The sequence below is a fragment of the Ahaetulla prasina genome, chromosome 4 (genome assembly GCF_028640845.1).
Source record: "Ahaetulla prasina isolate Xishuangbanna chromosome 4, ASM2864084v1, whole genome shotgun sequence".
In the NCBI taxonomy this organism is placed as follows: domain Eukaryota; kingdom Metazoa; phylum Chordata; class Lepidosauria; order Squamata; family Colubridae; genus Ahaetulla; species Ahaetulla prasina.
Genome location: NC_080542.1, coordinates 91,825,232 through 91,849,286, shown reverse-complemented (window position 1 = coordinate 91,849,286; position 24,055 = coordinate 91,825,232). Strand labels below are relative to the sequence as shown.

General features: G+C 37.0%; 1 protein-coding gene across 2 annotated transcripts in view; it reads left to right on the top strand.

The window, feature by feature from the left end:
• The window catches only part of STT3B (STT3 oligosaccharyltransferase complex catalytic subunit B), a 76,923-nt gene extending 61,213 nt beyond the window's left edge, over positions 1-15,710 (top strand). Inside the window, exons 8-16 of one of the 2 annotated variants that reach the window (XM_058183612.1) lie at positions 342-390; positions 1,136-1,290; positions 4,259-4,470; positions 5,108-5,295; positions 5,409-5,580; positions 8,836-9,009; positions 12,693-12,806; positions 12,919-13,131; positions 14,220-15,710. In XM_058183612.1, the coding sequence (XP_058039595.1) occupies positions 342-390; positions 1,136-1,290; positions 4,259-4,470; positions 5,108-5,295; positions 5,409-5,580; positions 8,836-9,009; positions 12,693-12,806; positions 12,919-13,131; positions 14,220-14,300 (1,358 nt within the window). In that variant the 3' untranslated portion in view covers positions 14,301-15,710. The remainder of the gene's footprint in view (positions 1-341; positions 391-1,135; positions 1,291-4,258; positions 4,471-5,107; positions 5,296-5,408; positions 5,581-8,835; positions 9,010-12,692; positions 12,807-12,918; positions 13,132-14,219) is intronic. The other variant, XM_058183613.1, reaches the window with a different exon arrangement.
• Positions 15,711-24,055: the final 8,345 nt, after the last annotated feature.

The following is a 24,055-nucleotide window of genomic DNA, read 5'->3' as shown; positions in this document are numbered from 1 at the left end:
CTGCAGACCCTGTAATGCCCTTTTCCATTCTGATCTTTTTTTTTAATCCCTGTTTGAGACCATTAAAGAATCTGCAACAAAGGGAAGTACTATCTTTCACTGTTAGAGACCTTGGTGGTTTGTTGTGCAATTAATATGGTTCAGACAGTCAGTAAAAATAAGTATCAATACATGAAGAAGGAACAATTTACTTTAGAGTTGGGACTAAGGGAATTAGTTTAAAAGTAAAGTTGGAGACAAATATTTTTTAATATGGATTGAGAGAACAATTTGTTTCGAAGGTTTGAAAGTGAATGTGTATATATGCACGGTTGCTGCTAAATTACCATATGTATTTTCAGGTTACATTGCACCATGGAGTGGCAGATTCTACTCACTATGGGATACTGGGTAGGTATGAATATATGGTAAAATTGCATAACTTTGACCTGTTAATGGAAAACAGCCACCAACCACCACTCTATCTCTCTCCCAGCAAAAAAAAAAGAAGTAGTAGTCAAGCATAAATAACAGCTTTTACTATCTATACTAAAATACTTTAAAATTTCCATTAGTGTCAATATTTTTTTTTAATATTACAGTACAAAAACTTTTATTTTTAAAAAATTATTTTTATTTTAGTTTCTTATATTTCATCTTTGGCTTCATCTTTATAATTTATTCATGTTTAATATTGAATTTATATTTACTATTCTATATTGTCTTCTTTTTATGATTTGTTGTATTAATAGACACATTTTAAAGGAGTAGGTAGCATTATGTCATTGAATAGAATATGAATGTGTCTTACCTTTTTAGTGTGATTTATAAGATGCAAAATAATACTTTGATATTTATAACAAGCCATTTTTTTCATTCTTTGAATAAATGACTACATCTGATCATATCATTCAGTTTTAGCAAGGAGCCAAAGAACCAATTTTTCTCAATTTCTGAAATTTAACTGAAATATGTAGGACATATACCCGCTCAAAAAAAATGCTTTATATTACAAACCTTTAAAAGATAGGAATATGACTAGTATTTAAAAATATAATGTGTTTAATTTAAAATTTTTCAATAATCAGCTATTTTTTAATTATCATTTTTTGAGTTTCATTACTAAAATAATTTGAATTTGATTCTTTTTAAAAAGATATGCAAAAATTCACATCCCGATCATTGCCTCAGTGTCGGAGCATCAGCCTACAACTTGGGTTTCCTTCTTTTTTGATCTACATATTCTCGTCTGTACTTTCCCAGCAGGCCTGTGGTTCTGCATTAAAAATATCAATGATGAAAGAGTCTTTGGTAAGAAGAAACAACTTTTCAAAATGAAACTAAATTGAATTGCTAGCATTCTTATTATATTTATTGGAACATATCTCTCAGGAATTAAAAATGATATTCGATGCATTTTTTATTTAGGTTCATTAACTTCCTTTATGATCAATGTCATTTTATACTTTTATTTTTATAATAGACAATCCATGACCAGCTGAATCATATAGGCTTGTGCTGTTTATCTTCCCCTTGCTATCTTCAGGAAAGCCGCAATGAAGCTGCTTCCTTCCCCTTCCACTCCTTCCCCTTGACTGACTCACAGAATTGCCTGCCACTTTGTTGGGGGAGAAGGGAGAACCAAGGGAGTTATGGACCATGAGAAAAACTTCATCTACCTAGCCTTCCTCTAGGGAGGAAGAGGGCTCACTCTTTCATTGTTGGTGCTAGCCCTATCATCATCCGCTTAGGTGCTAGGTAATCTTAGGCAGCCTGTCTTCTCACATCCTCTAATTTTATTTATTTCTTTTTTGCACTGCACTATTGTGAAAAAATGTTTTTTGCATTTTATTGCATTTGCTTAGAAGTTTATGATGCTCAAAATACTATTCTATAAATAGTGAAATAATTATAGCAGGTATCTTGTATTAGAAGACATACTCCCTGTTTCTTTTTTGCTGGGCAAAAAACAATTCCTGTAAATTCCTAAATTCATTTGGCATATTAGACTGATATCTAGGCCAGAATAACCCATTGTGGGGATAAATTTGATATATTTTTCAGTTATTCCCTCAAAGTTTTATCTTCCTATTGTAACTTTTTCAAAATGGCTTGAGAATATTGAGAGCATGCAGGACAGGAAGGATAGATTCCTTTTGTCTCCAGTGTTTCATAGATATAGGCCCAAATTATGTTTATTTAATTTATTCATATTTAATTTATTTACTTATGATATTTACAGTGCCTTCAGGAAGTATTCAGATTCCCTTCATTTTTGTCAATTTTGTTATGCTGCAGCCTGATTATACAGTTGTTAAAATTCATTTTTTAATTTACACTCAGTACCCCATAATGACAAAGTGAAAGCAGAATTTTAGAAATGTCTGTAAACTTATTAAAAAGAAAACACTGAAATATCACATTGGTGTAAGTATTCAGACCCTTCAGTCAGTACTTCGTTGAAGCACCTTTGGCATGAATTACAGCCTGGAGTATTTTTGGGTGTGACATGCACACCTGGATTGGGGAATTTTCTGCCATTCTTCCTTGTAAAGCCTCTCATGCTCAGTCAGGTTGGATGGCGACAGTCGGTGGTAGTCATTTCCAGGTCCCTCCAGAGATGTTCAATAAAGTTCAAGTCAGGGCTCTGACTGGGCCACTCTAGGACATTCATAGAGTTGTCCCTAAGACACTCCTGTGTTGTCTTGATTGCGTGCTTAGGATCGTTGTCATATTGGAAAGTGAACTTTTGGCCCAGTCTGGGGTCCTGAACACTGTGGAACAGGTTTTCATTGAGGATATCCCTGAACTTTGCTCCATTCAGCTTTCCCTCAACCCTGACCAATCTCCCAGTACCTGCTGCTGAAAAACACCCTCACAGCATAATGCTGCCACCACCATGCTTCACTGTTGGGATGATATTGGGCAGGTGATGAGTGGTGCCTGGTTTCTAAACATAATGTTTAGACTTGAGGCCAAACAGTTTAATCTTGGTTTCATCAGACCAGAGAATCTTTTTCCTTATAGTCTGAGAGTCCTTCAGGTGCTTTTTTGCAAACCCCAAGTGGGCTTTTTATGTATCTTGCACTGAGGATTGGCTTCCATCTAGTTACTGTGCCATAAAGCCCAGATCAGTGGAGAGCTGCAGTAATGGTTGTCCTTCTGGAACTGTGTCCCTTCTCCACATAGGATCTCTGGAGCTCAGTTAGAGTGAACATCGGGTTCTTGGTCACCTCTCTCACTGAGGCCCTTCTCCCCCAGTTGCTCAGTTTGACTTGGGTCCAATTCTTGGAAGAGTCTTGGTTATGCCAAACTTCTTCCATTTGAGAATTATGGAGACCATTGTGCTCTTAGGAACCTTCAGTGCAGCAGAAATCTTAATGTAGCCTTCCCCAGATCTGTGCCTTGCAATAATTCTGTCTCTTGAGCTCTGTAGGCAGTTCCTTTGACCTCATGACTTTTGCTCTTCTACAGTATGCATTGTCCACTGTGAGACCTTCTATATAGATGTGTGTTCCTTTCCAAATCATGCAATCAATATAATTTACCACAAGTAGACCTCAATCAAGGTGTAGAAACATGTCAGCAACAGTCAAGAAAAATGGAAGGCACCTTAGCTAAATTTCAAGTGTTGTTGCAAAAAATCTGAATACTTATACCAATATGATATTTCAGTTTTTTGAACAACTGTAGAATCAGGATCAGCATAACAAAATTGACAAAAAGTGAAGGAGGTCTGAATACTTTCTGAATTCACTGTATGTAATACTAGATTCAGCAAAAATTACTCCAGTCAAAACATAAGAATAGATTGAAAATGTTGAAGCTGATATGATGACAAAAGCTGACCATTAGAACAATTGCTACTTACTAAAAAGGTAAAGGTTTCCCTGTCAGTTGTATTCAACTCTAGGCACAGTGATCTTCTTAGTTTCTTAGTTGAGGGAGCCAGCATTGCCAAAGACAATTTCTGTAGTCATGTGGTCAGCATGGCTATATGGCAAAGGCACACGGAATGCTGTTACCTTCCCACCAAAGTAGTACCTATTAATTTAGTTGCATTTGCATACTTTCAAGCTTCTAGGTGGGCATGAGCTGCGGCAAGAAATTAGCAATCATTAAATAGCCACTTGTTTTTAAGGATGATATAATTCAAACAATGATAATGTTTTATTCAAATGAACTTCCAGGAAATAAACATTCAAGCTTTAATTTAAGCTTGAAAATTTTCATCTGTGAGGAACCTAATATTAAAACCGAATGTCTGTGTCTTTTGCAGTGGCTTTGTATGCAATCAGTGCTGTTTATTTTGCTGGAGTGATGGTTCGCCTGATGCTAACTTTGACTCCAGTGGTTTGTATGTTGTCAGCCATTGCTTTCTCAAATGTTTTTGAACATTATTTGGGTGATGATATGAAGAGAGAAAATCCTCCAGTAGAAGATAGTAGTGATGAGGATGATAAAAGAAATCCAGGAAACCTTTATGATAAGGTGAGCTTTGAAAAGCTTGATATCTATCTAGATTAATTTAAACAGAAATATTAAATGTAGTTAAAAATCATATAAGTGGAAATAATATTTATCAGCAGTCCCCAACTTTTCCACCTTGGCAGCCCACTGCAGGGTGGCGGGAAAGTGGCAGGCGCGCACACAGAGCTTCATTGGTGTGAGCAGTGGGCGCGTGTGTCTTTCTCTCGTGGAAATGGAGTTTCACATGTGAGCAGCAGGTCTTTGCACTCAAGCATGAGTGGAGGGCACTGGAGTGGAGAGCCCTTGCACTCTCACATGAAGCTCCACGGTTTCAAACAGGCCGCAGCCCAGTAGATTGGGGGACCCTCTATTGTTTATGATCTTTGCATACTTCATCAAACAGTTCATTTTTTTCTTCTTTTGTTATGATTATATCATCTTAATGTCCAAAACATGGTTGAATATATTAAATGAAGACAGATTTAGACTATTAGTATCCTTTCATACATTCCATTTTGAAAAACTCTTTTCACCTGAAATATTTCAATTTTTAAAGTGCTTTTTAAAGTCAAAAATGGTGAGATTTTCATTACTGAAAACAGGATACTTAAACTCTGATAGATTAAAAGGAAAGGTTTAATTTGTTTTCTTTACTCAGGCAGGTAAAGTGAGGAAACATATATCTGAACAGGAAAAAACTGAAGAAGGTCTTGGGCCCAATATAAAGAGTATTGTCACAATGTTAATGCTAATGCTATTGATGATGTTCGCTGTTCACTGTACATGGGTAACCAGCAATGCCTATTCCAGTCCAAGTGTTGTCTTAGCCTCTTACAATCACGATGGGTAAGATTCACTATTTTTTATATATCCATTATTTATAATACATTATAATTAAAGCATTGCTAATATGTAGTATAATGATTTTGACACAATCTTAACTTTTATTTTTCTAATAGCACAAGGAACATTTTGGATGATTTTAGAGAAGCATATTATTGGCTAAGACAAAATACAGATGAACATGCAAGAGTAATGTCTTGGTGGGATTATGGCTATCAAATAGCTGGAATGGCAAATCGAACTACTCTAGTTGATAATAACACTTGGAATAACAGCCACATAGCTCTGGTATGTAGTAATTATTGATCACAGCAGTCACTGTACATATTGGTTACATTGTAACATTGAGCATTATATTCAGTTATGCTCATCAAAGCTTAACTCTAAAAAAACCGATTGAGACAGGAATGTGCCAAGATTACAGTGGGATTTTTATAGGATTCAGTTCACACTTAATATAATTTTCAAATTTTATGAAGAAAAATATATTGATATACATAGACTGATTTCAGTATCTATCTTATTTTTCCAAGATTGGAATTTTTAAAAACGTTATTGCTGTTTTAAACTACATGTTTTCTTGCATGTGAACTTTACAAAGCACTCCAAATGAAGCTAGCATATAATAAGAACTGGTTATTTATCTGAATAGTAATGTTTTTGCCTCACAAATTGCAGCTAAGTTTATTTTTCTCCCAATAAACTACACTGCGATATTAAAGTTGAATTTTAGATAGGAGATGAGGAAAATTCATGATTATGAGGCTGGTTATATAATTTGTTCATTCACCAAGAATGGACATACCCATTTGCACTTGCAGTCCTGAATATGTATTGCTTGCAACTCCTAAGAATCTTGTTTTTAAACCTGCAACAAAGGTTAAACATGAGAGGGTTAAAATGCTGGTAACTTAAGACATAAAATTTTGAAAATCATCATCAACAATATCATCATCATCCTTACAAAAGTGAATCCCTGAACTGATCCTGCTATTTTGTAATAGTTGAACTAGCTCAAAATGTAAAATCAGCTTTATTATGGTATTTCAACTTTCATTTTTTGCACTTTTGCTAGATTTTTTATTATATTAGTAACAAGAGTACTCCAACTTTAAAAAATAGTTCAGAAGCATGCTGAAGTTACATTATACTGATAACTGCTATAACATAAATGCTTACACCTGGCAAGAAGATAAAAGTTCCAGGCCAGCAGACAGATACGTCCCTGCTAGGGGATGGTGGAAAGGCGCACAGGGGAGGTACAGCAAGGAAGAGTACAAGAAGTGCAGTAAGGATTGGGAATATAATGAGGGGGTGCACAAGAGGCACAGGTCAGGGAGGGTGCATGAGAGATGATGGTCAGGAGAGATGTATGAGAGTCCAGCATGAGTGGGGGAGAAATGCAGGGATGTGACAAATTCAAGAAAATGCAGCTCATGTTGGGAGAGAGAGTGATGCCAATGACTGTTATGGTAGAGGAGCTGGAGAAGGAGGTGGGGGAGACTTATCCCAGTGACTTGCCACCTTCCCTGGCAGCTTCCCCATGAATAGTCGTATGTCAAGGATTACCGTATATTAAATATTTTAATATAGGATTTTGTTTTAATGTGTTTCATGGGATGTGCAGGACTTTGGGCTTTGTACTACTTGCAGTTCTGGATTTCTCTGGAATTAATATAGCCATGGATATTATGAAAGGGCAGTTTTTAAACAATGAATTGAAAAATACTGTATTTTTCAGACTATAGGGCAGTTTTTGAACAATGAATTGAAAAATACTGTATTTTTCAGACTATAAGACACACTTTTTTGTCTCCCAAAAGGGGGTGAAAATGTCTCTGTGTCTTATAGACCAAATATTGCCGAAGCTCTGCCCATCAAATGGCCTTTTTTTTTTTTTTTTTGCTTATGCATGCCCCATTTACGGGCCATTTTTGGGAATTTTTTCCAGCCCGTTTTTGAGGCTTTTTTCGGTTCGTTTTTAAGGCTTTTTTTTGGCCCATTCTTTAAAAAAAAAGGCCTGAAAAAAGTCTCAAAAACAGGCTGAAAAAGCCTCAAAAACAGGCTGAAAAAAGCCTTTAAAAGGGTCAGAAAAAAGGCTAGAAAGGTCCCAAAAACACGGAGGCCAAAAACTTTTTTTGGGGGGGTTGATTTCCTCTTCTAAATTTAGGTGCGTCTTATAGTTTGAAAAATACGGTAAGTCACCACAGTTTTACCACCCATTAAACAGTAGTGACAATTTCTTCTTTCCAAACTATTGTCATGTTGGCATGTAACATAGAGGATTGGATAGAAAATAGTATTTTTTGAAAAGGATGGGGTTGATTCTTAGAAAGTTTGAATTTAGATATATATTTTTTGTTGTTACGTGACATAGAAGACTACTAAATTAATTTACCTTTTAGTAAGACAAGATTCTAAAGTGCATTGGGTTTATTTCATAAGAGATTAATAACCTGTTTGGGTATGCTGGGCTAATCTTGTGATTTGATAATAAAGATTTTTTTTTTAGCAGAAGTAAATAAAACTCATGTTCATATCGCTTTCACATATATTCAATTTACATGTCATCCTAGGTCACAACATTTGTTCAACAACAGTTCGCAATCATGGTAGCCCTCAACAAATGGTACTAACACCTGGTTCCTAAAATCATGGCTAGCACAGCTCCATTGTGCTCATGTGCTAAAAATTGGGTTGTTTAGCAACCTGTCTGCATTTATGACTACGGGCAAATCAATTCCTATGGTCCACATATCTTTCCCCCCCCCCCATTTTTCTGTTTTGTCACCCTACACAGTGCTCTAAGTGGCAGTATTTGGGCTGTCCTCTACTTCCACCACAGGGCAGTCTCAGCCCTGTGAAGAAATGATGCTTCGAGTTCCACAGTACAGCTAGCTAAATGCTGCAATGCAAAGCTTTAGCTATAAGCCCTTCCCTGGGCATCATAAACCCTGCTGCTTCCAGCTAACATTCACTATCTTCCTCCCACTGCTGACAAGGCATGAGTGGCCTGAATCTATTTTAGGCAGCTGCTAGCAATGCCTTCTTCTCAATGCTACTTGTACCACATCTTTCCTGGCCTCCTGCACTCACCACAGCAATACCTTCTCCAACTTTTGCATCACCTGAGCTAGTTCTTCCCCATCTCCATGTGGCACTCCTTACCTAGAAGTCTCACCAGACTTGCTTAAACTGCACACCTTAAATTACAATGACAACCATGACTGGATTGTCATTGCTAAGCAATGCAGTCATGTGACATTGCACAATATGACCGCATCACTTAGCAATGACAATCCTGGCCTCAGGTTGCTGTCGTAACTCCAGAACTACCTATACATGTACTTTTTCTGATGCACATATTTGTATACAACTTTGGAATTGAAATTCAAGTTGTTAAATTTCAAATTCACACCTGGAAACTGTCTATTAAACTTGATGGTAGAGTGATTTATTTAAAAAATATGCAGACTTAATCAAATTCAAAATACCTAGAGTAAAGTTAAGGAGAATATATATATATATTTTTAAATATTCTAGGTAGGAAAAGCTATGTCATCAAATGAGACAGCAGCCTATGAGATCATGAAAAGCCTAGATGTGGATTATGTCTTAATAATCTTTGGAGGTGTAATTGGATATTCTGGTGATGACATCAACAAATTTTTGTGGATGGTAAGGATAGCAGAAGGAGAACATCCTAAAGATATTAGGGTAAGTGTTCCAATATCTCAGGGGTTGCCACAAAGAAGAGGGAGTCGGGCTGTTCTCCAGAGCACCTGAGGGTAGAACAAGAAGCAATGGGTAGAAACTGATCAAGGAAAGAAGCAACTTAGAACTAAGGAGAAATTTCCTGACAGTTAGAACAATTAATAAGTGGAACGACTTGCCTGCAGAAGTTGTGAATACTCCAACACTGGAAGTTAAGAAAATGTTGGATAACCATCTGACTGAGATAGTGTAGGGTTTCCTGCCTGGGCAGGGGGTTGGACTAGAAGGCCTCCAAGGTCCCTTCCAACTCTGTTGTTATATTATATATTAAGTCAAACAGCTTTTAAAACGTGCACATGCAGCATTCCTGCCTTAGCTTTTTGTTTCATCAGGCAAGATCTTGTGTGTAATGTTTTCAGCTTTCTGTAAAAAAAAATTATCCCAAATTTGTTTGAGATTTTGATGGACACTTATATACACTTATATACATTGGCTATAATTACATAGTATCCTAATGAACTAGCATATTAAGTAATAGTTACTGAGTATTTGTCACATTTGATGTTTTGATACAATATAGCCAAAATGACAGAATGATCTCAGTTCGAACCCAAGGCAAACCATTCAGTATCATAGTAGTCCAAGTCTGTGCCCCAACCACTGGTGTTGAAGAGGATGAAATTGACTGGTTCTATGAAGCCATACAGCACCTTATAGAATTAGCACCAAAAAATGATGTCCTTATCATCATGGGGGATTGGAATACTAAAGTAGGAAGCCAAAAGATAACCGGAATAACAGGCAAGTTTGACCTTGGAGTACAAAATGAAGCAGGGCACAGGCTGATAGAATTCTGTCAAGATAATACGATGGTCATAACAAACACTCTTTTCCAACAACCCAAGAGACAACTCTACACATGGACATCACCAGACGGTCAACTATGTGCTCTGCAGCCAAAGATGGAGAAGCTCTATACAGTTGGTAAAAACAAGACCAGGAGCTGACTGTGGCTCAGATCATGAGCTTCTCCTTGCAAAATTTAGACTTAAATTGAAGAAAGTAGGGGAAAGCCCCAGGCCACTCAGGTATGAACTAAATCATATCACTGATGAATATACAGTAGAGGTGACAGATAGATTTAAGGAATTAGATCTGATAGACAGAGTGCCTGAAGAACTATGGACAGAAGTTCGCAACATTGTACAAGAGGTAGCAACTAAAACCATCCCAAAGAAAAAGAAAGGCAAGAAAGCAAAAGAGCTGTCTGAGGAAGCTTTGCAAAATAGCTGAGGAAAGAAGGGAAGCAAAAGGCAAGGGAGAAAGATACACCCAGTTGAATGCAGAATTCCAGAGAATAGCTAGAAGAGATAATACATTCTTAAATGAACAGCGCAAAGAACTAGAAGAAAACAATAGAATAGGGAGGACCAGAGATCTCGTCAAGAAAATTGGAGATATGAAGAGAACGTTTCATGCAAAGATGGGCATGATAAAGGACCAAAGTGGAAGAGACCTAACAGAGGCAAAAGAGATTAAGAAGAGGTGGCAAAATTACACAGAATGAGCTTAACATCCCTTATAACCACGATGGGGTGGTCACTGACCTTGAGCCAGACATCCTAGAATATGAAGCCAAATGGGCCTTAGGAAATCTGAGTAACAACAAAGCTAGTGGAGAAGACAGTATTCTAGCTGAGCTATTCAAAATCTTAAAAGACGATGCAGTAAAAGGGCTACACTCAATTTGTCAGCAAATTTGGAAAACTCAGCAGTGGCCACAGAATTGGAAAAGGTCAGTTTACACTCCAATTCCAAAGAAAGGCAATGCCAAAGAATGTTCAAACTATCATACCATTGCACTCATTTCACATGCTAGTAAGGTTATGCTTAAAATCCTACAAGCTAGGCTCCAGCAGTATGTGGATCAAGAACTACCAGAAGTACAGGCAGGATTTCGAAGAGGCAGAGGAACTAGAGATCAAATTGCCAACATACGCTGGATCATGGAGAAAGCTATGGAGTTCCAGAAAAATATCTACTACTGCTTCATTGACTATGCTAAAGCCTTTGATTGTGTGGATCACAACAAATTGTGGCAAGTTCTTAAAGAGATGGGAGTACCAGACCATCTTATTTGTCTGTTGAGATACCTATATGCGGGTCAAGAAGCAACAGTGAGAATTGGATACGGAAGCACTGATTGGTTCAAAATTGAGAAAGGAGTCCGGCAAGGCTGTATACTATCGCCCTGCCTATTTAACTTATATGCAGAACACATCATGAGAAAGGTGGGCTGGATGAATCAAAAGTTGGAATTAAGATTGCCGGGAGAAATATCAACAACCTCAAATATGCAGGTGATACCACTCTAGTGGCAGAAAGTGAAGAGGAACTAAAAAGCCTCTTGATGTGGGTGAAGGAGGAGAGTGCAAAAGTTGCCTTGAAACTCAACATTAAGAAAACTAAAATCATGGCATCCGGCCCTCTCAATTCCTGGCAGATAGATGGGGAAGAAATGGAAGTAGTGACAGATTTTATTTTCCTGGGCTCCAAGATCACTGCAGATGGGAACTGCGGCCAAGAAATTAAAAGACGCTTGCTCCTGGGGAGGAAAGCTATGGCAAATCTAGACCGCATATTAAAAAGCAGAGACATCACCCTGCCAACAAAAGTGCGTATAGTCAAGGCTATGGTTTTCCCAGTTACAATGTATGGCTGTGAAAGTTGGACCATAAGAAAGGCTGAGCGCCAAAGAATTGAGGCTTTTGAACTCTGGTGCTGGAGAAGACTCCTGCGAGTCGCTTGGACTGCAAGGCGAACAAACAAGTCAGTCCTAGAGGAGATCAACCCTGACTGCTCTTTAGAAGACCAGATCCTGAAGATGAAACTGAAATACTTTGGCCACCTAATGAGAAGGAAGGACTCACTGGAGAAAGCCTAATGCTGGGAAAGATTGAGGGCAAAAGAAGAAAGGGACAACAGAGAATGAAGTGGCTGGATTGAGTCACTGAAACAGTAGAGATGAGCTTAAATGGACTGCAGAGGATGGTAGAGGATAGGAAGGCCTGGAGGAACGTTGTCCATGGGGTTGTGACAAGTCGGACACGACTTCACATCTAACAATAACAAAGCCAAAAGTGAAGATGAAATGAAAGCCTATTGTAACTTAGTCTTTATAGCAGTAAGACCAAAAGTGAAACAAGGAATTATGAAATGAATATTTAAAAATGAATAAAAAAGCAGTCACATTTATGGTCCTTTGTAGTGTGCAAGGATCATATGACCATATCTTATGATATCTTTACCAAAAATCAGTATTTATTTCTGGCTCATAACAACCCATTGGTTCTTTTAAGAACCACTGCTTTCTCTTAATGACCAATGGGGAAAAGGTCATAAAATCAGGTTGGTCACATGAGTGATTTGATTTATGATTGCTGTGACTTAGGACTGTGATGGACAGCTCCATTATGGTTTTAAGTGAAAAACTACTTGAACATTCCTCACCATTGTATGCTTCTTCGAATAAAAATACAATCTGTATGAAAAAAATTAGAACTACTCTGAATCACTCCGGGTTTTTTTAGCAATTACTTATTTACAATAACTGGTTATTGTATTTTTAATTCTGCTTTATCCTGTTTTTCTAATCTGATTTTTTCACTTCCTTCTTTTTCTTAAAGGAAAGTGACTATTTCACTCCACAAGGAGAGTTTAGAGTTGATAAAGCAGGATCTCCAACCTTGCTGAACTGTCTTATGTATAAAATGTCATATTACAGATTTGGAGAAATGCAGGTTAGTCCTAAGGTGGTTTGGTATACCTTAATAGTAATGCTTCTTTACATTTCTATGTGTATCCCTAGAATTTAATATACCTGGAAACTAATGGGTTGCATTAATTTTGTAGCTGGATTTTCGAACTCCACCAGGATTTGATCGAACCCGCAATGCTGAAATTGGCAACAAGGACATTAAGTTTAAACATTTGGAAGAAGCCTTTACTTCAGAACACTGGCTTGTTAGAATATATAAAGTGAAAAGGTTAGACAACAGAGAAACATTGGACCATAAGCCTAGGCTAACCAACATTTTACCAAAACAGAAGTATTTGTCAAAAAAGGTGGGTTCTTAGTGAAATTTTCAAAGGAAATTTTTAATACTATGCTAGTTTTACCAGATATGCTATTAGGTCTTTCTATTAGCCACATAAATGGATGCTTTTGTTTCCAATAAAAGAGCAGCCAAAATAATAATGGTTAACATTTGATTAACAAAGCATGTGGGATTCTATTTATCATTTGTGCTCATAGGCAGACTGTGCCCCCAAAATCCCAGTGAAGTGTAATAAAATTGACTATCTAAAATACATTAATAGTATTCAAGTTATTATGTTGGTTCACTTAGTAAATGTGAAAATGTCTTTCTGAAAAATGATGCTTAAGACATTTCAGAATGACTTATTTTGTAAAATAATTAAACCTGAACTTGTTGTTGACAGCTCAAGTGTCTGGCTTTTTCCTGTTTTAAAATCATTTCATTTGAATACATTTTTTCACCATTATTTTGCGGTCATCTAGTCTATCGGATAATAAAGTCTTCAGGAATGAAAACAAAATTCTCTTCAAACAGAAAAGTTTTACCTGATTTTTTTAAATAAGAAAGTAATCTACTATAAACATTCAAACAGCAATTTTGAGTGTTTGGCGTGTGTGTGTGTATACACACACACCACAACAACTCTTTTAAAGAAATTTTTAATAAAGAGGTTTATTACTGCAGTTTTGGAATAATACTTCTTGTATTGAATGCTAAAAAGTTAAAATGGCAGTAGCAGAAAGCAAAGTGCATCAAGAAATATTTTCCTTGCTACAGGACAATATGCTAAATAACTCGTTCAAATTAATTGGCAATATTTGCTGCAAATAAGTGTAGTCTGAAACCTAAAAGCTTAGGTTTCATTGAAAACAGCGACAATGACTAAAGAAAAACACGCATAGAATAACAAAAATTTGTTTTGAGGGACTTGGAAAACATGCTATATGTCAGAACTGGAAAGATCACCTCCCAAGTACCTGCATATGCTACTTCTTACCTTTCTAGTCTTGACTTAAAACATAATAATTAAGGATTCTGGAGCAATACAAAAACATGAGCATTGTCGCTAGAGCATTATAAATAACTAATACACTATTCTGTTTTTCTTTTTAGACTGCCAAAAGGAAGCGTGGCTACATTAAGAATAAACTAATTTTAAAGAAAGGCAAGAGACCCAACAGGAAGACAGTTTAAAAACACTGTACTGATTGCTAATATTGAAACAGTTGTCCTTGAGATAACCAGTCTTTGCCTTTAGCTCAAGTCATGTTTCACAGCAACATGAGGGTACAGAACCATCTTTGGTCCAGATTATTGTACAAAATTTTCAGGCAATGTCTGACTTAAATTTTGGCTTATTGAGAACAGCTGTTTTAGATTTGTATTGTGGAGCAAGACAGGACTGCTGTCCAGGTCTTAGCAGCAGATTTTTTTTTTAAATGGGTACATATTATCCTTCATATTAATTGAATTTGAACCGATTGCACCAAAGAGCCCTTTAATTCGGTCCTTGGCACATGCATACTTGTCAGTTTTTTTAATCTTCTGTTGAACAGCAATATCTCAACTGGAATGGTAAAATGTGAATTGGCCATCCTAATTGTGATGTTTGCAACAGTGTGGGTATTTTGAAATTTCAGCTAGTAGAACAGCTTTGAGATATTTATTTTATGTGACAACACTCATTGTTGCAATATGTTGTGTTCTAGCTGCAATTTCACTAATCATGGCACAGATTATGTGCTTGGATGAGGCCATTTATTTTGAGAAGAAGTGTTGCTTCCCTTCAAGGGTATGTGGTAGATCTTTCATAGAAAAGATAAATACAAGGGCTACATTTGAACCTTATGTCTGGCATGACAGTAATGAATGCTGAGCACTATAGCATCTGGTGTTCTCAAAATCTTCTTGTCTAACCAAAAGTTTATATTATACAATATTTTGGCCTATTAGGAGAAAAATTGACAAGTATCCAAACTTGTTTCCTGCATCTATTTACAGGCAGCAGGTTTATAAGTCTGCCTGCTTACCTGTCTTTTTCATGGGGTTGGGTTTCTGGAAATAACTAAGTTTTTCTCCATATTTTTATTTAGTGCTTCAGTTCATGGAACTTTTGCTTTGAATATGTGCTATCTTTTATAGTTTATGAAAAAGATTTTATCAAGTGCACTAAATCATAAATGGAGACTGAACATGTTCAATTTCCAACTATACAAACTTGAACATTATTTGTTATTTTATTTTATTAAAAATGTATATGGGATAGGATTAATTGACAGCCACAGGATATAATTTTGATAACAAAAAAACAGTTTATGCCATCATTGTTGGTGTAAAGCAGAATAGTATGTACCTTCCCAAAAATATCATTTGATCAGTGAAAAAGTTACTGCTAATATTACAGATGTATACTTTTTATTTGTATTTTTTTTCCTTTTGGATTAAAGAGGTTATGAATCAATAATGCAGTAGCAACATTTTCACAAAATCTGGATTTCTGACCCTTTGTCACTGAGATTATATTATTTTGTTGCTTTACAACTCAATGCAAACCTATTGTTGACTATAGGGATAAATAAAGTTAAATCAAGTTTTTGTGTTAAATGGCTGGCTGCTATTTTTTATTTACTACCTTCAAAAAGTTGCTGTGTTAAGGACCTGAACCACCATTCATTCAAAACTATTTCTGGCAAATATTTTCCTTTCTACATTGAGAATTGTCAATTTGATTATGACTTTCTTATACATTTTCTCTTGCTATAATTTCTTCCATAAACATAAGCTAATTTAATGTGCTAATGCTACATTATAATTAGATACAAATTTAATCATTTGGGACAAACTGAAAAATGTTTTACGCTATTTACATTCTGCGTTTAATACTAATGAAATTTATCCTTTATCTTCTAAAGGATACACTGATATACACTAGATTTCTCCTCTTATTTGTATTGTATTTTAAAGCTAATGAAGAATTCTGGTTATCTATTCAGTATAATATGCCTCAAGCTCCCTTGAGGTATTTTTTAGACGTTTAATCTCAGTTCAGAATTCATTGGGCAATATTCAGACTGAATTACTGATTTTAACTATTTTACTCTCTCATCAATTAAAAGATGTACAGGAATATACTTAAAAAGTGGATGAAACAAATTGATACTCTAATTTTTTAACAGTTGCTGAAACATTCTATAACCTTTCATGTTTGGTTTTCCCTTTTTTTTCTGCTACTTTTGTCTGTTAGAATTTTAATCATAAGATGAGCAAGTCAACATCATAGGTGAAACAATGGGACCACTATTCTTCCAGCTGTTGTTCAGTTGCATTCTATTTGTAACTTCTTGATTAGTCCACAAATCTTGCTTGAGCTGATTTTTTTCTGATGAGAAAGGCACATTTTGATTTTTATTTCAAGAGATGTGCCAGCAGCACTACATATAGTCTCAGTTCTGTCAAAAAGTATTCACTTCCGCCACATCTTATGAATTCTTTCTTCACCACTGAATATCATTGGAGTTTCACACAGGTCCCTTGCTGATACATAGGAATTTGAATCAATAATCTCCAGGTTTTTTGCTTCAACTTTTTTTGGTTCAACTAGAGAAATCTAGTTGAACCAAATCATCTGGCATGTGATATGCCAATGTGAAAAAGTATTGACTCTTTTAGATTATTGTAATTAAGTGGTTGCATCAGTGTTAGCTGTAGTAACTGTAACTAAATAAGTAAATGCTTCCTGAAATAGATAACCAGTCTCTCATATAGTATATAGGATTTCTGGCCCATTTGTACATAATAAACTGCTTCAGCAAAGCAAAGGGTTTTCTAGCATTAACTTGTTTCAGGGCATGCCACAATATTTCTGGGATGAGGTAATAATAGCTATTCCAAAATACTGATTTCATTCTCCAACTTTTTTCTTGTAAACTTGAATGTATATTAAAAATTATTGTCCTGCTGCACAATCTGCTTGTGCTCCGGTTTTAGTTAATGGATGGATTAAATTTCTCTGAGTAGAATTCATTCTTCTTTCAGTGACGGCAAGCCATTCAGATTCTGAATGACTTGCAAAACAGTCCTAGACTATCTCACACTACTTTCTTGCTTGACACTCTTATTTTAGAATTCAAGATGTGTTTAATGTCTGCCAGACATAGTAACTATATAGCTTGAAACATTCCATTTTCAATTCATCTGTTTTTAAAAATATTTCTCCAAAAATCTAGCTTTTCCCTTTTTGACAAACATGAAACAAGCCTCAGTGTTGCTTTTAGAAATCAATAGCTTCCATTTTATTCTTTCCTGTAAATTCCATTTTTACCTAATACTTTTCTGATGGTGGATCATTACTTAAGTAAGATTAGAGAGTCTTGAAGATCCCTGTTTTTTGTTCTGCAATTCTTTCTGCCTTATTTAATTTATTGTATTATGATTTTGGAGTGATTTTTTTTAACAGGAAAGTCAGCTTTACAAAGATTCTTCATTGTCTCATATTTCAGTAACCTGTTTCTAACTTTGAATCAGTGACATTGTAGAGTTTTAGAAATGATATTATAAATAATTGGAGATCGATAGGTACCAAATAATTTTTATGGAGGTTTTCAAAATATCCTTCAAGTGGGGAATGACATATCTCTAAATCTATGTGGTTAGAATTTCACTACAATGGAAGGAATCAAAGTTTTGAAATTAATATAGGGAAGGAACCTTGTAACCTAAATCTGATTGGTAGCTTAAATTGTGATGACAATTGACCATTGAACAACATAATTGACCATAGTTGTTCTTTTAACTTCCTAAGGACGGCAGGTATTTTTTCATACTGGCATACTGCATATTGAATGACTTCATTTATAAAATACATTAAGCGGAAAAAAAATGAAAATGTTACTGTTCACTTAAATTATCTTAATATATCCTTTTGATAATCATTGGCAAAGATATGCCTATGTTCAGAAAAACTAAAATGGATGAGGATATATGTTCATAATACTGTACAGTTAGTCCTTGGTTTATGGCCACATAAGTTGAGTTGCCCTGATTTTACAACCTTTTTTGCCATAGTCAATCATTTAGTGAATCTGGTTTTCCCTACTGATTTTAGTTGTCAGAAGATTGCTGAAAAGGCAGATGGCAATTATTTGACCAAGGGATGATGCAGTCATCATAAATACATGCTGGTTGCCAAACACATAAATTTTGATCACATCCCTGTAAGGATACTGCAACAATTATAAGTGCAAGGGCCACATTTTTACAGTGCTGGCATAATTTTGAATAGTCATAAATCAAGGACTATCTGAATCTGTTAGAAGCAACCTAATCTGAACATCTCAAAGAAAATGAAATACTAAATTAGCAAAAGTTATTAAGAAACAATCTCGGTCATCCAGGTTATGGTTGTCCCAAAGGTGCTTTTTCAAGAGGCGACTGGACTTTTGTTTGAAGACGGTTCACTTCTCATCTGAGCTGAAGAAGCTTCTTGGATAAAAAGTGAAACATCTTCAAATAAAAACCAGAAAGTCTACTTGCCTCTTGAAAAAGCATCTTTGGGACAAAAACCATAGAAATGCATTCTCCCATAATTTTGAATTAAAGTAGCAACAAATCTGTTCATCATCTCCTCAATTTAGATTTAGCTGAGATGCTCTTTCTGTTTTTCACCAGTCAGTTTCACAGTCACTTCTATCTACCTGTAATGGAAACAAATGAAAACAAATCTCATGCTGGCCTATAAAAAAGTAGGATATAGTCAAAAGGTGAGTCTAAAAGAATCTAAAAAGAGTAGAATATTGGATGTAGGAAAGCAAAGAGATTAATATGTAGAAGACTTACCAAATTACAGAGCATTCTAATCTAGTGAATTAGATACTTATTAAGACTAGATTATGGCTGAGGTCATGGTCCAAAAAGTTTTAAGGATTACTGCACAAAACCTAACAAAGTTGTATTTTGTAGCAGGTTTAATAATGGAGGTTTTTAGTATCCCTTTCTCCCACCTAATTCTTTCAAAGCAAGAATAATACTGTACAGTGACTTCAAATTAATGAGAAAAAGACATGAAGGAAGAATCTAGTTTAATGGCAATATTTGGATTAATAAAGGTGCTATCTTTGTGGCATGTGTAAAGCTGGATATTCTTTGAATTCTAAAACAAGATTTCTGCTCTTACCATTCTTATGTTTTTCACAAGAAAACACAATTAGCATTCTGTACATTTATTAAAATGTTAACTTCTTGCAATTCAATATCGGAATCAATATCCAATATTTTCTATCATTAAAAGATATGCATACTTTTGAAAAACAAAACAGGAAATTACTATTACCATATTTTTCAGAGTATAAGAAGCACCTTTTTCCCCCCTAAAAGGGGGTGAAAATTTGGAATACATCTTATACACCAAATGTAGGCCTGCCCACCCACTGTCCCCCACCCTTTGGCCTCTGTCTCCCAGCAATTTCCCTCCTTGCAGCAAGCAGCAAGAAGAAACAGCCCATTTCAGCTTTAGCACAGCCTAATTAGCACAAGTTGATTGTCCCTTGGATCAGCCTCCCAACTCTCAGCTGTTTCAGGCTGCAAGGATTGCCATTGCCTATTGTTGCGTGAGCCTCTGCTGCTTGCTGCAAGGAGGGAAATTGCTGGGAGCAGATTTTTTTTTCTTGTGCTAATCAATCTATGATGAAAATGAAAATAAAGCACGCTATTTGCTGTTTGCAAAAAAGGAGGCAAAATTGCTGAGAGTCAGATTTCTTTTTCGTGTTTTCCTCACCAAAAAAGGTAGGCGCATCTTATAGTCTGGAGTATTTTATACTCTGAAAAATACGGTAAGTTAAATTGAAGTTCTTCATAATATTATTTCTGTTAAGGTCATATTTCTTAAATTTTGGAAATTTTTTGTTACATAATTCCTATATATTTTAATTACATAATTCCTATATACATAATTCCTATAGATAGCCAGTTTATTGGTTAAGGCATCTGGTGAGAGACCATGCATGAGCTCTAGTTCTGCCTCAGACATAAAGCCAAGTGGGTAAATAAAGCAAACCTCATTAACCCAACAAGATGTCAGCCATTTGAAGTGGGCCAGGTCAAGAAACAGATTCCACAAGATTGAGTGTATACGTAACAGAATTGTAAAACCATCACTGAGTTTTTATTTCTCTCCTTAAATTCTGGTGAATAGATAGTGTCAGTCTGAGCTTCATTCTTATGCTTGCTGTTTCCAGGGTTTAAAGCATGGTTTTGTTAATATAATTGTCATCTCCACTTAGTTTTCCCCAAAGTCATATTTGTGGTGTTGTCAACCATCTCACTGCATTAAACAGCAAAAGGAAACTCCTGGAACATTTTCTCCAGTATAACTTTACTGAAGAGCCATATGGGTACAGAAGTAGAAAAGCCAGCTCTGATGTTTTCATGCACAAAAATCATAGGAAAACTTCCTTTTCCTCCCTGGACCTCCCATTGTCCACCAGTTAGTTGCACTTGCTTTATTTTGGAAGTGGCCTGTCTACCTCGGACATTCCCAGGTGATGACCTTGGGATTTGGGTTTGCCTCATGTTTTCAGGTGGCACACTTGCATTCCAGAGTTCCCTCCCACACCTTACATTTCAAAGTCTTCCCTCCCCCTTCCCATTACTGTTGCGAGCAGGGATGTGTTGTAAGTCAACCATGACATGCTGACCTTCCAGAAAAATGATTAATCCTACAAAGAAACATATTTCTACACTAGTTCTTTTCACACAAATACCCTATTGGGATCAATCTGGGTACCTGGTATGGGACTTCTAAATAAGCTTAGGAGCATGGACATTCCTCGCTGTCACCCACTCTGCCTCTGCCAAGGGAAACCCCTTCCATAAGACTAAATATTGCAACTTCCCCTTGTGGTATTGAGAGTCAAGGATCTTGACCTCAAAGTGCTCTCTGTCTACCCATGGGGAGGGAGGGGGTAGGCAGCTTAATGGCCGGCCTCAGCAGTGACCTAAGGAAGGGCTTTAGCAAACTACAATGAAACACTTGTGAATACTTCTAAGGCTTTTTGGTAACTTAATTCCACTGTCATCAGATTTAGGATCCAGATGATAGTGAAGGGTCTTGTTTACCTAGGGCCCAACTTTTTGCCGGGTTGGCCCAACTGTAAGGACTTCATGGACAAGCATATATCATTTCTCTTCAGCCTGCCTCCTTTGTGCTTCTCTTGCTACTTCCAATGCTTTGTGCATTACTGGCCAGATAGCTTTCAGAGTACTCAGCCAATGAAATTGATGAAGGACACTCTTGAGGAAGCTCTGGCATAGTCACAAATTCTGCATCAGTGACCACTCAAAAAGGGGTAAATCCAATACTACTGAATTCAGTAGTACTCAACAATTGAACTCAGCCCAATTGTTTTGCTGATAATCATATAGCATCGAAAATACTGTTCCAAGACTGCATTTGTATGTTCAAGATCCATCCATCTGAAAATGATGGGCGGAGCTCCTCCCTGGGAGGAACCTAACTTCAGGAATTTGTGCCAAAATTTTGAAGTGAATTGCATCACCCAATCGGAGTTTATGCTTTTTGGAATGCCATGCAATCGGTAAATGTGCTGTACCAAGAGCTTAGCCAGGGGCCAAGTGGAGGGAATACTATAGTCGACGCACAGCAAGGGTCACCAACCTTTCGGACCTCAGGGACCACTAAATTCATAATTTTAAATCCTACAGACCGCTAATATGATCTGTCTAATGTCCGGCTGGGTGGGTGTGGCTAGGTGGTCATGTGACTGGGTGGGTGTGGCCAACTCGACGAAGTCACTCACATCGAGGGGTTCCTCGCCAGCCTGTACTCACCCCTCCTCTCACTTCTCGCCTTCCTGCCCAGGCTCCTTAGGGCCCCAACAGGAAGCAGTTGTTGGAGCTAAGCAGCCACCACGAGAAAGAGTTGGCAAAACAGCTCAGTTCAAATTGGATCTGACCAAGAAGGAGGCTCAGCAGAAGGACCTCACTGAGGACTACAAGCATAGGCTTTCCAAGCAGAGGGAAGACCTGTGGGAGTGCAAAGTCAGATATTGGCGCCTGGAGGCTCTGGGCTGAGATGGTTAGCTAGTTCCAAGCCATGATGTAGTCCCACTGGAACAAGGCCCTCTGGCTCTTCACCACCAGCAGCACTTCCCTCCATCCTTCACCCAAAGTCCAGCACCAGGACGCCAAAGCAGACCCCAAGTTGGAATTTCTGCCCCCCCTCCAACCCACACAAAAAGACCCTGAAGGGGGAGACTGCAGCAATACAAACATTCATTGCATGTATCTGCCCCAGGGGCTGTAGTTTGAGGACCCCTAATTTAAATATAAAAAATGTAAATAATAAATATAAAAAATGCAAATAATTTTTCTGCGAACCACCAAAATTTTCTCGCAGACCACCAGTGGTCCACGGACCACTGGTGGTGACCACTGGCCTAAGGGACCGATTTTCTTTTCTTTGAAAAACAAAGGGGTTGCCATCTTGACTTAGCCAGTTGAATGAAGCCCCAGGTTAAACATTTGTCTAAGCATGTGTGGAGCTGTTCCATCTCCCTAGCTTTCTTTGAATATAGTTTTGGTTTTGGCAGTTTAGCCCCAGGCACAATCTCAATCACTCAGTTAGTGGGGTGGGGTGGAGGTGTCGTGGATTCCTCTTTCAAACAACCTTGGCCAGATTGCAATATTCCTTGGGAATCAGCCGTTCTAAGCTACCACTTCCCTCTAGTTTTATTGGCAGGTTCTGCTTTCGCTTTCTTAGCTGCAGGCAGATGGCAGCTTCTTAGAACTTTCCCTAACTCCTGCCAGTTGGATATTTTCCTTCACATTTGCCACTTGTTTCTATCTCAATTGAAAGATGGGCTCTTATTTTTTCCACCATGCCAGGCCCAGGACTATGGCCTCTGAAATCCCCAGGGCCACAATAAATCTAATCATCTCGGTGTGGATCCCAGCTTTTAGCTTCATAGGCTTGGTTAGGCTATGGTTATGATAACCAAAAAGATGGATGGAGAGCAGAGACTAAGGTGGGGAGGTGGCATCTGACATTAATCCAGCAGCCATCTTCAGTGTGGAATCCCCCATGTGGTCAGACCAATAGTAGAGCCAGGTCTTCAAGCACTTATGAAAAGATAGGAAGTGGCTAAGATGTTCCAAAGCGAATGCTGCAAGAGAGAAGGCTCTTTTTCTGGATCCTAAAAATTGGAGTATTTTAACAGATGGAATCTGAAGTAGGGCCTCTCTGCTGGCATGAGTAGGATTGGCTTGTCCTAGTAGGACAAGGCAGTTCATCAGATAACCTTGATCTATACCATTAAAGGCTTAATCCAGTTAATTATTCTACGCATTTTAAATTGAATCAATCCCAATAATATGCTTACTGACCAACAAGAATGTTGAGGATGCTCAATGTTGAGAAATTAGATATGAGAAATTGGTAAATGAACAGGGAAATTTGAAAAGAAAACACGAACTGGAAAAAGAGATCGGTAGGTAGATAGATTGGTGGTCATACACACAAATACAATCAAGATATACAGAGTATAAAAATCTATACAAAATACAAAAGGAGCAGCAAGAATTGGATAAAATCGTACATGGAACAGAAATAAAATTAATCAGTAAAATATATAAATACCTATTGAGATATAAAATGGAAGATGAGGTGGTTAAAGAAACAATGATCAAATGGGCAAAAAATTTTGGATACAATATAGAACTGGAGAAATGGGGAAAAATGTGGGCAACAAATATAAAATTGACTATGTCTGCGGCATTTAAGGAAAACCAGTTGAAGATGTTTTACAGATGGCATCACCCACTGGCAAGGCTTGCTTAGATGTACCCGAACAGTTCTCCAATATGCTGAAAGTGCAAAAAAGTACACAGAACGTATTACCATTTATGGTGGACATGTCCATCTGCAAAAAAATATT